This window comes from Giraffa tippelskirchi, chromosome 4, assembly GCF_054371585.1.
Source record: "Giraffa tippelskirchi isolate mGirTip1 chromosome 4, T2T-mGirTip1v1.2.pri, whole genome shotgun sequence".
Taxonomy (NCBI): domain Eukaryota; kingdom Metazoa; phylum Chordata; class Mammalia; order Artiodactyla; family Giraffidae; genus Giraffa; species Giraffa tippelskirchi.
Window position 1 is genome coordinate 166,756,923 of NC_137278.1, and position 16,521 is coordinate 166,773,443.

At 45.1% G+C, this 16,521-nt stretch overlaps 1 protein-coding gene across 1 annotated transcript in view; it reads right to left on the minus strand.

Annotated features, from left to right (window-relative positions):
* The window catches only part of NUAK1 (NUAK family kinase 1), a 73,797-nt gene that overhangs the window by 21,485 nt on the left and 35,791 nt on the right, over positions 1–16,521 (minus strand). The window contains exon 3 of the mRNA XM_081591254.1: positions 1,772–1,923. Within this exon, the coding sequence (XP_081447380.1) occupies positions 1,772–1,923 (152 nt within the window). The remainder of the gene's footprint in view (positions 1–1,771; positions 1,924–16,521) is intronic.

Below are 16,521 nucleotides of genomic sequence, written 5' to 3' on the forward strand. Positions count from 1 at the left end.
GGACAAAAGATACAGGTCACAAGGTGGCTGATTTTGTTTAAGCATTGGGAGTAGCTTGGTTTACACGGCTGCATTCCTAGTTTTCATAAGATGGAAACCCCATTCATACACAATCCAAGTTTCACACTCTTATATAATGAAAATAGGATCTATGATGCTTTATGATAATGCATGATGATAAGATACAAAACACTGTACAATCTGAATCTTAAGTGCCTTTTGAGTCAGCTAAGAAGTCAAATAATATTCATGGGTTAAGGGTTTTAGATTATAAATAATTAGAAGATGGTCATCCCAGAGTCACTCTCAACTAACTGGAATAGTGAACAAACCAGAAGGCCCTGTGTTGCAATCATTTCAATGAAGAAACTGACTCTAGTTTGGATCCTATGCTGGATTCAAGTCACTACAGTCCTCAAAGTAAGGGACTGTTCCAGGTGTGACAGTTCTGTGGAAAAGTACAAATGGGATGAAAATCAGGACTAAAGTGATAAATAATAACTGGGTGAAGTACAGCTTGGGTTATCTGTGTACTTCACTCCATTCTCCAGAGACCAAGGGTAGCAAAACTGGGGGGATTAAGAGTACATCCCATTAGTTGTGTTGCAATAAATTGTACACATGTGTACATAACCTGGCTTCCCAGGTGGCGCTAGTGGTAAAGAACCCACCTGCCAATGCAGGAGACTTAAGGGACTCGGGTTCAATCTCTGGGTCAGGAAGATCCCCTGGAGGAGGGAATGGCAACCCACTCCAGTATTCTTGCCTGGAGAATCCCATGGACAGAGGAGGCTGGCAGGCTACAGTCCATAGGGTCACAAAGGATCAGACACAACTGAAGTGACTTCCCACACTCGCATACTCGTACATAACCTACGTGGATGTAACCTATGCAAAGAAAAGAAACCAGGGCATAGAAAGGTTCAGAACCTATGGTCTACTAATTCCAGTTCCGGAATTTCTCTTAAGTCAATTATTCAAATGATAGAAAAAAGGTTAATGTAGAAAGATGTCAATCATTATTTATAATAACCAGAAATTAGAACCAGTCTAAATGTCCAACAATCACAATAATGATAGAGAATTTTTAGTAACATAGGAAACTTTAAATTAAAATCCTAAGTAAAAAAAATAGCAAGACAGAAATGTAAAAATGCATACAAAGTGGTGTCTGGATTGGATCCTGGAATGGAAGGTCACTGGTAGGAAAACTGGTGAAACCCAAGTAAAATCTGGAGAGTTTTGTTAATCACAGTATACAAATGTGTCTCTGTTTTAATGAGTGTACAACAATCCTGTAAGATGTTAGCATCAGGTAAACTGAGTGTGGTGCATGCGGACTCTGTACTATCATGGAAACTCTCCTATAAACCTAAAATTATTAAATAAGTTTTTAATAAATGTGAGGAGTAGAGGGAAGAAGATTGGAAAGAAACAAACAAGAATGTCAATAGTGGGTGATTCCTGGATTCTGGGATTCAAGGTGATGGTGATTTTCTTCTTTCTAGTTTATAAATTCTCTGTATATACTACAATGATTACAATGGCATCACCGACTAGATGGACATGAGTTTGAGCAAACTCCAGGAACTGGTGATGGACAGGGAAGCCTGGCGTGCTGCAGTCCATGGGGTCTCAAAGAGTTGGACACGACTGAAAGACTGAACTGAACTGATACTACAAAGAACAGACATCACCTTCATAACATGAACAGAATCGCATGGTGCCATGGAAACCACCTGACGTGGAAGCGGTGGTGGGCGGGCCATACCTTGTGACAATAGTGCACAGCGGAGACGATCTGCCGGAAGAAGTGTCTGGTCTCCCGCTCGCTGAGGCGCCGCCGCTCGCTGATGTAGTCGTACAGCTCCCCTTTGCTGGCGTACTCCATGATGATCACAATCTTATCTTTGTTCTCGAACACTGCGGGGGGGAACAGCGACACACAAACAGCCTGTTTAACCAACAAGCTCACTTAGGACTACAGACAGCGCAGTAGAGAGAGGCGACGACGGAGATGTCGCTGCACAGGGGGCAGACCAGTCAGGCCATCGACATGACAAGGAGAGGGGCAAGTTGCCCAGCCAGGTGGACAATGACATCATTGCTGCTGTGACTGGACCCGGCTTGCTAATGCGGCGGGGTAAGTGCCTCTCTTCTGAGGACCCCACTCCCTTCACTAGGTTGGTTTCTCACAAGCCCCTCCCACTCCTACATCTCCCTTGTTGATGGGATGATGGGGAATAACAAACACAATGACAATTTATTAATCGTTGGATATGGACCAGCTACCTGGGTCCCCAAATGGGTGGCTGAACTTGTCACCTCTTTACCCAAAACCTTCCAGACTCTCCATCTTACTCAAAACAAAACCCAAACTTCCAAATGTGGCCTCCAGGTCCGACAAGTCCTATGGGCCCTTTTTAGCCCTGTTACACATCTGTGCATTTATTCTGTCTGTCCCACTAGAATGTAAAGTAGGCTTGATCTGTTTTATTCACTGAGGTATCCCAAGCATTCATGGCCTTTTGGCAAACGGGTTCAATCAATATTTATTAAATGAGGGGACTCAAAACTTCATAAATGCATTCTGGACCGTTACAGCAAACCACTACATGGCACTAAATGCTTCTCTCTGCTCAACCCTGATATTCTCCAGCAATGATGCTCAAACTCTGCTAGACTGACCTAGGAATTGCAGGCAGTCAGACGCCCATGGGGCCAGGTCAGAGGAGTCTATGAAAGACGGGCTCTAGGTCCTCAGCTCCACCTCAGCCAAAGCCACTCCACTGCTGTTTTATAAGCAGAAAGCTTGGGGCTTTCACATACATGTCTTTTGAGCAAGGACAAAATAATCATTGTGTTGAAATCCACCACTCCCAAAGGATATAGTATAAAAATGTTTGTAGGATACCCAAGACCCTCCTTCCCAGGTAGACACCTGCCTACCTCCCTTCATCTTGTCAGCTTCTGCCACTCCCTGTCAGGCCCCCCATGCCCACTGATGCCAGACTGTTCACTGTTTCTCACTATTACACACACACACACACACACACACACACACACACACACACACACACACACACTGCTGTTTCCCACCTCCATGCTCTTCCCTCTCTCTTTACTCCTACCTGTCTGACCTACCAGGGCCCCTCCAACTCATCAAGCAAGAATAAACTCAAATATGGCATCCATGTTGCCTCCTTTCTACCTCTTACCATACTAAAGGATACTGCATCACAGCACTTTCAAACTGCGTGGATATATTTGTTGACTTACATATTTATTTCCTGTGTCTGGACTGTGAACCTGGACTTAGAGAGGTAAAAACTAGTTTTGGAGCCAGACACTCCTAAGTAGATTCCTGGATCTGCCTCTTACTTGCTGTCTGACTCTGGGAGAGTTGCTTGCCCTCTCTGTGCCTCACTTTAGTAAATGGTAAAATGTGAATATAACCGTATGTACTTCTAGAATTGTTGGGAGGATTTATTAATATCAAGTATTTTAAATGCTTATAACAAGGCCTGCCTTTTCACTCAATAATGTTAGTTATTCTTGTTGGTATCAATACTATTGGACCCCAGGACCTAGCACTGAGCCAGACACACAGAACACACTCAGTGAACCGTAACATACCCCGGACCTGGGTCCCCTGTCCTCCCACACCTTGTCACTGGCTGCTAGAAGCTCAGGCCCCTCCAGTTCCTTTGTGGCTCCTTCAAGTCCAGCCAAACCTCTCTGATAAAAAGAAGAGAGAAGCAGGAGGGGCAGGGAGGAGGAGAGAGAACAGCCAGATAAAACTGGCTGCTCCCAAGTCTCCTGGCCTCGGTGCACCCTGCAGCCTTGGCTCCTGCTGGGGATTTCAGCCTGTTGTGCACTTTTCATTAACAATAAACTCTGGAAACTGGAAAACCTGCCTCAAGATACATGGCTCAGCCTCAAAAAATGACAGAGTAACAGGCTCTGGAGAGGGCAGCGGGTTTTCTAATTTTAAAAGTTGGGGTGGCGGAGTGGGTTTTGGGGGAGGTAATTGAGGGGGAGAGAGGGAAGGTACTTTGACAAGGAAATAAACACGGAGCCTCACACTTCCAACAAGCCTGATGCGTGCTTAAAGGAGGCCAAAGCCACTGGTCCCTTCAGTGACCAGCAGAAGGTGTGATCACTGGCTGCATGCAGACAAAAGGCCTGTGACAGCGAACAGACGTGTCCCTTTCCAACTGGCTAACTTGGTATCAAGGAGGTATAAACACGGTTCTGTTTGACATAGTTCAATGTGCCAAATATTTTACTAAACAGCTTCCAACAGTCAGTCCTGCTGCTCCTACCTCTAAAATAGACCCTGGTCCTGTCCACCTGTCTCACATTCCCAGGTGTCCCTTTCCTAATAATCTCCCCCAATCCTTTCACTCTTGTTCCTTTGCTGACTGTGTTTGGAGGGGCTGGGGAACAGCTCCAAATACATGTTTCATGGAGCACTAGTCCCGCAAGGCATACAGAGGAATAAAGGATTCCACAGTCAAACATCAGTGAAATATTTGGAAAATGCTGATACTTGATTACCCCTGGAGAACCTGGCTTCTTTAACCCTGAGTTTTGCAGGGTGATTTGGCCATTTCAATATGAACTAACTAGGAGCCAGTTTGGGAAATACTGAACGACTGAGGCAAGAGCCCCACTGTTGCCGGCAGGGCTGGTGGGCAAGTGGGCTAAGAGAACTGTCCACGTGACCAGGCCTGGCTCTGGAACCCCACTCTTCAGTCCTCCAGCAGGAAGCAGCTGGAGTCTCGGGGTCAATGCCATGACTGCAACCCTGGATAAGGTAATTGCAAACATTTCTAGACTTGGAGCATCAGTGATTCATCAAAGAGGCCATTTAGTGTGACATATGAAGCTTTCTGAGCCCTTCCTAATAATAGCAGCATTTACGGAAGGCCTACTCTGTGCAGGCACTGTGTCAATATTGCATGAATTATATCACATGGATTTGGTCCTATGACTATCCCTGTTCTACAGATCAGAAAGCCTAGGTACAGTGAGGTTAGTGACTGCCACAGCCACAGAGCAAGTACAAGGCCTGAGCCCTCGCATGACTGCACACTCCATGCTGTTAGCCCCTATCCTATTATCTACATACATCAACCTCTCTGAACCTCAGTCTCTTCATCAGTAAATAAGGCCAGGAACCTCCTCACACAGTAAGGGGGATTCAGTGAGCTCACGGGCCCTAGCCCCCTGAGCACGGTGCCCAAGCCACTGCTCAGTTACAGTGAGCTATTCTTGTAATTACTCTGTCTGCTTCTTAGGCAGCTCTGGCAAAACAAAACCCTAAGACTTTCCTCTCCCCTCTGGCATCACTCTTTAAAACATGCGGTGGCTGCTCCAGGATTTTCGAGCAGGAAGAACCTTAGAGATCAGCTATTATTTTTCCAGAATAGCCCAAGATTTATCACATATAAGAGCAAGGCCTTGGGAATTCGTCCTGAAGAATGACCGGCTTCCGCACCCCCAGCCCACGGCTTGGGCTTGCCCACTGTAAGGTCTCTATCAGCCAGGTGATAGGAACACTCTCAGCCATTCTTCTGGCAAAAAAGGGCTGCTTCCCTTGGGCACTTTTACAACTGGTTATTTATAAGCCCAGAAAGCTCGTCTGTGTTTATGTTATTAGTCACTAAGCAAAAGCTTATTTTCCACCAGTTGGGAAGGGTTTCCTTTCTGAAAAATGAAAGCCTGTGTCTCTTGGCCAGACAGTTTTACCCAGAAGCCTGGTGGCTCCAGAATGGTAAGGAAAACTATGGCCCTTGACATGCCAGGCCTACCAGGAAAATTAAACCCTTGAATAGAAACTGAGCTCAGCTTGAGTCAGCGTACAGTATGGGGCCCGAGTCCATGTGGTGCAGACCTAGGTTTTTAACAGAGCAACAGAGCTTTACAAAGCACCCATGGGGGAGAGTGGAAGAAGCCTTTACCAGGGTAAGAAGGGGAGGAGACACCAGCCATTGAAGGAGAAGCATGAGTGGAGGTGGAACCAGGAGCCTGTTAAGCAGGATCACCAGAGTGGACAAGTGCCAGGGACTAAGATAAGAGAAAGAAGGAACAGACTATGAATAGAACACAGAGCCCTTGAATGCCCACAAGGAGCTCAGCAGACATGTGATCAAACGTTGCCAAGAAAAATAAACATGGAACAAGGGACAGAGTAGCATCTAGGATCCTGGACCCATGAAACGGTGCAGGATTTCATTACATCACCCTGAGAACTTCTCCAGACAGTGATCCCTCCTCCCCTAGAAGGCTGATCCATAATCACTGTGCATTGTTAGTCGCTCAGTTGTGTCTGACTTTTTGCAACCCCATGGATGGCAGCCCACCAGGCTCCTCTGTCCATGGAATTCTCCAGGCAAGAATGCTGGAGTAGGTTGCCGTTCCCTTCTCCAGGGTATCTTCCAGACCCAGGGACTGAACCCAGGCCTCCAATATCGCAAGTGGATTCTTTACAGTCTGAGCCACCAGGGAAGTTCATCATAATCACTGTAGTGACATTTATTGAGCAATTACTACACGCCATGGATTGTCACATCCAATCCTAACAATCCTATGAGATTAATATTATCCCTACTTCATAAATAGGGGACCAGCACTCAGATCAAGAAACAATGTGGCCAGCACCCTGCAAGTACCCTCCATGTCTTCTTCGGTCACTAACCATCTCCCCAAGGATATGTATATAGGCCACTATCACAGATTAGTTTTGGCTTTTGAGTTTTCAAAAAGTGGAATTGCAGCATGTAGTATATTCTTTTGTGTATGGCTTCATTTGTTCAACATTATATTTGTAAGATTAATCCATGCTGTTCTATGGAGTCAAAGACTGTCCATCCTCACTGCGGTAGAGTACTCCAATTTGTAAATGTAACCGTTCTGCTGGTGAGAGATATTTGGGTTGTTTCCAGGTGAGGGTCACTAAGAACCAAGTCGCTATGAACATTCTTGTGTATGTCTTTTGATGCTGCTCTGTATGCATTTCTGTCGGGAAGATAACCAGTTAGGATTTGATCCCAAATGTGTGTGACTTAAAAGCATATGTTCTCATCATGACTCCCCACCACCTTCCTCCATCATAGGTTTACCCTCCTTGCCTAATACTCAATAAAGACTCTCCTTCATTAACCAACATCACTCTCTTTTCTGAAAATGCTTGTTTATCAGCCTATCTGAAGCATTTATCTGAGCATCTTGCTACATAATAAAGGGGATACAAACAGCATAAGACATTGTTTTTTGGAGGAGTTGCTATCTAGTTGAATAAAACTGCATGCATGCATGCATGCTAAGTTGCTTCAGTCGTGTCCAACTCTTTGCAACCCTATGGACTGTAGCCCACCAATCTCCTCTGTCCATAGGACTCTCCAGGCAAGAATACTGGAGTGGATTGCCTTTCCCTTCCAGTACTTACAAGTCAAGGGCTAACCTGTGAGATACAGACTTTAAGTACCTAGATGATCAGAGAGGAAGATGGGAAAGGCAGTCTGAAAGGGCCTGCAGAGATTCCTAGAGAAAACAAGGGTGGAACTGAACCATCAAAAATGCCTTGCATTCTGTTTGCACGAACTGGTTTTACCATTGTCTCAGCAAATCCTAAAATATCCAGACTCTCTCCTTTTTCTCCTACTGTTCCACAGAAGGGCCTTCTTTCCAGACACTCACTTGAAGTATTTGTCCTGTTTTCTGTTTATTTTCCATTTCAAGGGAGAGTGGGAATTGGTTACTATGGTAACAGCTACTTCTCCCAATTAATTCTGAATTTCATCAGATGTTGAGTTTGACAGTCCAGTTCTGCCTTTTGATTGCCTGGCTTTCACAACCTCCCTAATTACCCAACTCCTAACCATTCCCTCCTGCTGCCCTCGGGGTTAATAACACAACTTGTAGAACTTGAGAAAATGCGTATGATAAAAACAATGCCCTGGCCTGGGAGAAATGCTGATGAGTGAAGAGATCTTGGGATTTCAACCATCCACTGGCTGCTTTAGAGCCAAAAAGAGGCCATTTAGGAAGAAAATGGGCTTGGGAAGGGAGAGGGTGGGAATCATTTAATGTTCCATGAGAAGCAGGTTATAAAAATTAGAAGCTATCATTCTGTTTTACATGTAACCTCAAGAGAGGCAGGCAGGATTTCCATGGTGGTCCAGTGGCTAAGAGTCTGCCTTGCAATGCAGGGGATGTATGTTCGATTCCTGGTCAAGGAACTAAGATCCCACCTGCCTTGGGGCATAAGCCCACAAGCCGCAACTAAGACTCAACGCAGCCAAATAAATAAATTAAAAAAAAAAAAAGAGGAAGGCTCATTTGTCGGTTTTAAGCAAAAAGCCAAGGGCCTAAAATGGATTAGTCAGAATTCTTTTCACGCCTTTGCCTTCCATTAGCTCCATTTTCTAAATCAGTTCCAGGATGCTGCCCTTCCCTCCGTGGTGGGGCCTCCTCACATTGCCAGCATTTTTACTACTTTCCTAAAACCTCAGACCATTCCACTCCTCAGGGATGCTCTTTTATTAAAGTTCAGAAGGACCCTCCCAGAAAGCCTCTTTCTTTTTCATTTCAGAAATAGAGTGATCTTTCCTTTGCAAGAATTGTCTACAGCCTAATTAGGTCATTTAGTCAATACAAGATTCATTCTTCAAGAGTTCCCTCCCCAGAACTAAATTTCAAACACCTCATGGGCTCACAGCTTCATAAAATGGTCCTCTAATCCCTTACATCAGAAAGCCTAGGGCAGTGAGAGTGAGAAAAATAACCTAAACTGGCAGCTCTTCCATTGTCCATGAGTTGGTCAGAGTTGACTCAATGTGTTTCCTGGTTTGGACAACGAAAGGCTCTTTAATTCACTCATTGTCTTTTCTTAAACCAAAACTCTGGATGTTGGTTGGCATGCCCAAGGAGAACCAGAGCCAATCAGGCCACCCACAGCCGCAGTGGACTCCACAGAAGGCAGACGAAATGAAAGAAGGTGTATAAACTACCTAAGGAAGAGCAGAGGCAAAAGGCTGGCCAAGAACCATTCATCAGTGTTATCTGAGGGGACCAGCGGCAAATACTGGGATGGCAGGAAAATAGCCAGCAAAGAGGGCTTGTGTGGGAGAAGGATGCCAATCAGGGCGCCATGTTGGACCAACTATTGGACTCCGCCCTCCTCCAATAAACTTCTAGAAAAAAGCATGCTTCTTCAGTTTGGGCAGTGAAGGGGTAGAAATCCCATCCTCTGTGAAAACAACCTTCATCTCCCTCCCCTGAAAATCACTGTAGGGGACTTCTCTATATGGCTTCATACCACCTTTTTTTTTTTTTAACTTTCTATTTTTGTATTGGATTCTTTCAGGATCTAACTTGCAGAGTCTGAGATTTCTTTGATTTGGGAATATGTGCTCTGTCCCCTCCTGTAATTCCTGACAGTGGGCTCATCTGGTATGTGCAGCTCCGAGATTTCTTTGGAACTCCACTGGAAACTGAAGAATGGACTCCAGTTAAGAGAGCCAGTCCATCCTAAAGGAAATCAACCCTGAACATTCATTGTCAGGACTGATGCTGAGGCTGAAGCTTCAATACTTTGGCCACCTGATGCGAAGAGCCAACTCACTGGAAAAGACACTGATGCTGGGAAAGACAGAAGGCAGGAGGAGAAGGGGATGACAGGATGAGATGGTTGGATGGCATCACCTACTCAATGGACATGAGTTTGAGCAAACTCCAGGAGATGGCGAAGGACAGGGAAGCCTGGCATGCTGCAGTCCATGGGGTTGCAAAGAGTTGGCCGTGACTGAGCGACTGAACAACAATTTTGTATTGGAGTATAGCCCTTGGACTGCAAGGAGATCCAACTAGTCCATCCTAAAGGAAATCAGTCCTGAATATTCATTGGAAGGACTGATGTTGAAGCTGAAACTCCAGTACTTTGGCCACCTGATGCAAAGAACTGACTCATTTGAAAAGACCCTGATGCTGGGAAAGATTCAGGGCAGGAGGAGAAAGGGATGACAGAGGATGAGATGGTTGGATGGCATCACCGACTCAATGGACATGAGTTTGAGTAAATTCCAGGAGTTGGTGTTGGACAGGGAGGCCTGGCATGCTACAGTCCATGGGGTCACAAAGAGTCAGACATGATTGAGTGACTGAACTGAACTGATAGCCAATTAATAGTGTTGTGATAGTTTTCAGGTTCATCCTACCCTTATCACTTAGGGTGAAAAAGTCAGATTTGTGGTTATCACACTTTTGGTTCTAGTCACTGCTTGACCCTCCAGGAGTGGCTCAGGGCTATCTTTTCAACCCTAAATCCTAGTCTGCTTCATTGGACAATAGAGTGCAGAGTTTAAGAGCTTGACTCCCAGAGCCAGGCCACCTGGGTTCAAATCCAGGTCTGCCATTTACCCAGCTGAGTAACCTCAGCAAGTTACTTAACCTTTCTGTTCCCTCAGTTTCTCCATCTGTTAAATGGAAGCTTCTAACCTCATTGTAAGGATTACCCCAGCACACAACAGTAAGCAGACATGTGTCAGCTGTTATTATTAGGCAGAGGGTCTTAGTTTAAAAATGAAGAACAAATGAAGACATGCCTGGATCAAATCCAGGATTATTATGAATCTGTGTTGGCAGAATCCACCCCTGAGATTACATTTGTGCCCTTGGATGGTAGAGGGGTGCGAGAATAGAGGAGATCATGAACTAACACTCAAAGGTGTCAAAGGACTCAGCAAGCCTGGCTCTCTTAACTAGGGTCCATTCTTCAGTTCCCAGTGGTGTCCCAAAGCACCGATGTCGATCTTAGAGTCACACCTACCAGATGAACCCACTCTACAGAATTAACTGGAGTGGACAGAGCACAAATTCCCAAATCAAAGAAATCTCAGACTCTGAAAGTTATAAGTTACAGTTCATCAAGTCCAATCCCCCTTTCAGGATCCAAATGCCACTGTAGGGTATGGTCATTGTAAAGACAAGTCTCCTACACTCCATGAGCCTTCCTAATAGTTGCAGCCTTGGCAAATTTACAGAGACATCCCAGTTCATTTCAAAAGACCCTATGTTACATATCAATACAGTTCCTTTTTTTTCCTTTAAAAATTAGATTCAAGTACAAGTGGTATTATTTGAGGCACTAGAAAATATTGAATTCCAGGAAACCCAAGAGGGCGAGGCTGGACAGCCAGGGAGTAGCATTCGCATTCGGTTGTTTTATGTCTAATCTCCAGCCTCTAGAAAAATGACTTGGGTGTAATCAAATGAAAACAATGAAAATAATACACTTGAAGGTCAAATAGCTAACTTCATAGGAAACTCATTAGAAACGTGACTGGACAGATTCATAGCCCAAGAGCTCATTCATCTGATTCTAAGTGAAGAAAACTCTCTGGGGGCTGTGCGATTGATGGGGGGGTGGGTCCTCCTTTTGGATCCAGTCTGATGAGAGAGACTTCATGTGGAACTTGTGAATCTGGCAGCAGAGGGAGTGTGTTAAAATACTCAGCAATTCGCCATGGGTTCAGAAGAGTAAACACAAGCATAACACACCACTTTGCCAAGTTCAACAAACTGTTTCATGGGGCTCTGAGTCCCTGATGAGGGCAGCAACCAAATGGCTGAGGAAGGAAACCCAGGTCCAGAGGTATCGCCCACGGCTCACTGGTGACGACTGCCAGACGCACGTTCTGCTCTGGAATCCACTGATGACAAATGATCGGACCAAGACAACCGTTTCCTCCTGGTTGGAGGATCAAGCCAATCTTTCTCAGCCTGGCCAATTAAATTGAAATCTCTAGGGGTGGCATCAGCATTTCTTCTTACAAACACCCCATGAGATTCTAATGTGCATCCAGAGCTCAGAATCACTGACTTGGGCAATCTGGCCTCAACCCCTCCACCACCCAACAGAAGTTTCTACTCTAGCCAGAAATGACCTCTCAGATCTCTAACATCACACCAAGAATAACCAGTATGGCTTATTGAGCATGGACCTCAGACCATGCTTAGCAATTTTATTCATTATCTTTTTTTTTAAGATTTTTTTTTCTGTGGACCATTTTTAAAATCTTTATTGAATTTGTTACAATACTGCTTCTGGGTTTTATTTTTATGTTTTGTTTTTTGCCCATAAGGCAACTGAGATCTTTGTACCCGAGCAGGGATTGAACCTGTATTCCCTGCATTGGAAGGCGAGGTCTTAACAACAAGACTGCCAGGGAAGTCCCTACCCATTAGCTTAATCCTTACAATCTTATAAAGTAGCTGGCTATTGATCTCATTTTATAGCTAAGAAACCAAGCCTCAAAGAGGTTAATTCACTACCCCCAAATCACACAGTAGTAATTGCAAAGCCATTGATTCATTCAAATCTAAGCCCATTTGGACAAGAAATACATACTCACCCTACTAGGCCAGTACCTGGAACATAGGTGCTCAATACATTTTAGTAAAATGAATGAATGAATGAATGACTACGGAAATGAAGAACATGGGGTACTATTAGTGACCCACAGATCTTGTTAGATCAATTCAGCCGTCCCCTGCCTTCAAAAGGGCCAAAGTTCAGATCTGCTTACTGCCTGAAAACCCTAAACTAAGGCTTTTTCTGCCAGAGGAGAAAAGTGTTAATTGCTTCTACTACAGGTGTTTCCAAACCATTGATGCTCACAGTGCACATAGGGGACTGGCTACTACCCAGCACACCAGGCCCACCTGCAGGGCTCTGATTCCGTAGGTCTAGGGCGAGGCCCAGGAGACAATGATGCTACCGGTTCTGAGTCTCTGTCAGAGAACCGTGCTCAGATGTATTATTCGGCAGTTTATTGGGATCCTGCCATCCTCAAGGGGTTCTTTTCCAGGGCAGCAACAGCTTCTGACTCCAGGACCTCTACTGGATTTGTGGAAACACCTTTTACTGGCCCAACTGTCTCTGGCCACAAGTTGTGAGGGATGAGAAGGCAAGAATGCCCTTCATTGGAGCCTGGATTTTTTAAGCAGTGATTCTTCACTAAGAGACAAGCAACCTCTTTACCCACTGAGCCATGGGAGAAGCCCATATCCCCTTCCAGAAAGATCTAATGGAATCTCAGAAGGCACAGGTTGCTTGAGAAAGCATATTATGTTCTAAGAAGCTGGAAGGAGCTTTTAACTGATGTAAACTCATGCAAGACATCTCCATGGTAGGAGTTGTGAGAATTGAGTAGAACACAGACTCTTTCACGTCTTCTCATGGGCAGCAGGTTTAATGCAGATGAAGCCAGGCCGTGAAACTCCCATGATTATCAAAAGAGACACATTTGCTTGAGATTTTGTTTCTGAAGTTTGAGCGACTCTCCCAAAGGCAAGCAATCACAGCTGACAAATGCCAAACAGCCATCCTACTTTGTCCCAGAAAGCCAGGCTCCCCCTTACCTAAGACAAGGGACGTGATGAAAGGGCTAGCCAGTTCCGGAATATCACAATGCAAAAGGCCAAGAGAGAGATGTAATCTTGCAGGGCCAAGAAGAGAGATTTCCAAGAACAAAAAAACCAAGGACATCAAAGTGAAAGCATCAGCCCAATCTCCCTCACTGCCCACCTTTTTGCTTTTACGTGTGTGACTGTTACCAGATGGGGTGCTGTTTCCCTGAAGTGTTGTGCATCAAGACACTGCTTCTTGGCTTTGCAGATTTGAATCTCTGGGGTTTTCAAAGGGGAAATGGGGGTGAGATAATGTGCCTTTGATGTTTGAACTTGGGTCCTGAAATCAGAACCCTGGGCAAAAACTGTTTTTATCTCTTCCATCCTAGGCAACCAAGTTGAATGCTCAGGCGGGCACTTCCTTTTCAGCTGTTCTTTCCTTATTGTCAATTACCTCCCTGCTGAGAGAATGGAATCCCTTTGACTGAAAACACGGGTCCGTCTTGAGATGGGACTAGTGATTTCTTTCTTCCTTTTCTCTCTTGATTAGGTTACCCTTAGCATCCCCCGCCAGAAGGTAAATGTCTATCCCCTTCTATTTACTTAGCATTAGGAGCCAGTGATGGTTTGTGTTTAAACAGAGTTGACAAATTTGAGGATCAATCACGTTCACCTACAGGTCAACAGGAGAGCAACCCTGGGGTCTGGTTTAAGAAAGAAACATTTGAAAGGAATTATTTTTGAGATTTGGTGACCAGCAGCACTGCTTCGGTGAAGCTGCAGATTTTATGAGCCTGCAAGTATTGTGTGGTGGTGGTTTAGTCACTAAGTCATGCCTGACTCTTTGGGACCCCATGGACTATAGCCTGCCAGGCTGCAGGTACTGTGAACAGTATACAAATAACTTACATGTCTATGAACTAAAGCTCAGAAAACACTTGACCAGTGAGTTCACCAGACTGGGGACCCAAGCTTCTTCTTGAGATATATGCAGAATTATTTTCTAAGGTACCCACCATGCTGAGATTGAATGCTCTCACATATTTAAGAGAGTAACCACTATGAAGGCCAGGAATTTTGTCATGACTGCTATTATTGTTTCTGCTACTGCTGCTGTTGCTAGGGTATGAAGCTTCTTCTTGAGATATATGCAGAATTATTTTCTAAGGTACCCACCATGCTGAGATTGAATGCTCTCACATATTTAAGAGAGTAACCACTATGAAGGCCAGGAATTTTGTCATGACTGCTATTATTGTTTCTGCTACTGCTGCTGTTGCTAGGGTATGTCTGGTGTGTATGTGTGTGTGTGTGTGTTTCAAATCACAAAAGTCCTTGTTTAAGAAGAAATTGTAAAGTTCACTTGGCTAATGTCCCAACAGCCACTTAGATGCTTGGGCACTGATTTTTCACTCCAAAAATTAATGCATCTCAGCACTAAGCTAAGGCTTCTGATTGGCGCATCAAACAATCAGCTGTCAAGAAGAAGGTTCCCCTTTCACTCTGTGAGCTGCAGAGAGACCAGTGTATTAACTGATGAACTCGGGTTTCACCACCATTGCTGTCACTGCATTGCCCCTGCCACGCTCCAGGGTTGAAAAGGAGGGGGAAAAGGCCAGGCTGAGGGGGATGCCAAGAGCACTGCGGTGGGCTGCAGAGCCAGCAAAATATGACACGAGGTCAGAGATCCAGGGCTGAGGACTGCTGCTGAGGACTGGCAGAGGAAAAAAAACAAATGGGGTAAGAAGAACTTTGTGCTAGGGCCATCAACTAGTCAGCATACTCAATATTACAAGCTGAATGTGCTGCACTTAGCTGCTCAGTCATGTCCAACTCTTTACAACCCCATGGACTATATCCCACCAAGCTCTTCTGTCTGTGGGGAGTCTCCAGGAAAGAATACTGGAGTGGGTTGCAATGTCCTCTTCCAGGTATAAGCTGAATATTCCCCCCAAAAAGTTCATATGTCAAAGTCCTAAACACCTAGTTCTTCAGATTACAACCCTATCTGGAGTCTTTAAAGAAGTGAGTAAGTTAAAATGAGGTCATTAGGGTGGACCCTAATCCAAAATGGGCTTCCTTGGTGACTCAGTGGTAAAGAATCAGTCTGCCAATGCAGGAGACATGAGTTCGATCCCTGGGGGAAGGTCCCCTGGAGGAGTAAATGGCACCCTACTCCAGTATTCTTGCCTGGGAAATCCCATGGACAGAGGAGCCTGGCGGGCTACAATCGGTGCGGTTGCCAAAATGACTAGTGACCTTCTAAGGAGAAATTTGGATACAGACACATAAAGATGTGAAGATACACAGAGAAGACAGCCATCCCCAAGCCAAGGAGAGAGGCCTTAGAAGAAACCAACTCTACCGACACCCTGGTCTTGGACTTCCAGCCTCCAAGTCCAAAATAAATTTCTATTGTTTAAGCCACCTAGTCTGCAGTAGCAGCCCCAGCAAGCCAACACAACCAGCAAGTCATGAACCTGCCTCAGTTTCCACAACCACAAAATGGGAACACCTGGGCTGATCACCTCCTGGGTAGGCTGCAGGGATCAAATGAGAGTAGGTATAGGAGAGCTCCATGAACAAGGCAGAATTCTACAGATAACATCAGGATGTCTAACCTCACTCTGGGCACTGCGTTCTCGGGTCCTGGACAGGGGACAGATAAAGTCACAAGACCTGGAGACTCTGGGATCACAGGCGGAGGGTCACAGCTGGAATCACACTTTGGGGATCACCTGTTCCTAACCCCTTGGGAAGGGAGGGGAGCTGCCCTCCTCCACAGTTATTTAGTGGAGGTGGGAGGAAAAGAACTTGCATGGGAGAAAGGAAAGAGAACAGAACAGAAACTGGAGATCTCCAAGAAATTAAAAGAAAAAAAAAAAAAAAAGGCATATTTAAGTTCCTGGGAGTTCTCTGGATTAAAACAATACCTTTTATTTGTAAGGTACACTGCCGGTCACAAAACACTTAAAGGCAATATATTTCTTTTTAACTGAAGGGCTTCCCTGGTGGCTCAGACAGTATTGAATCCGCCAGCAATGCGGGAGTCCTGGGTTCAATGTCTGGGTTGGGAAGATGTGGAGAAGGGAACGGCAACCCACT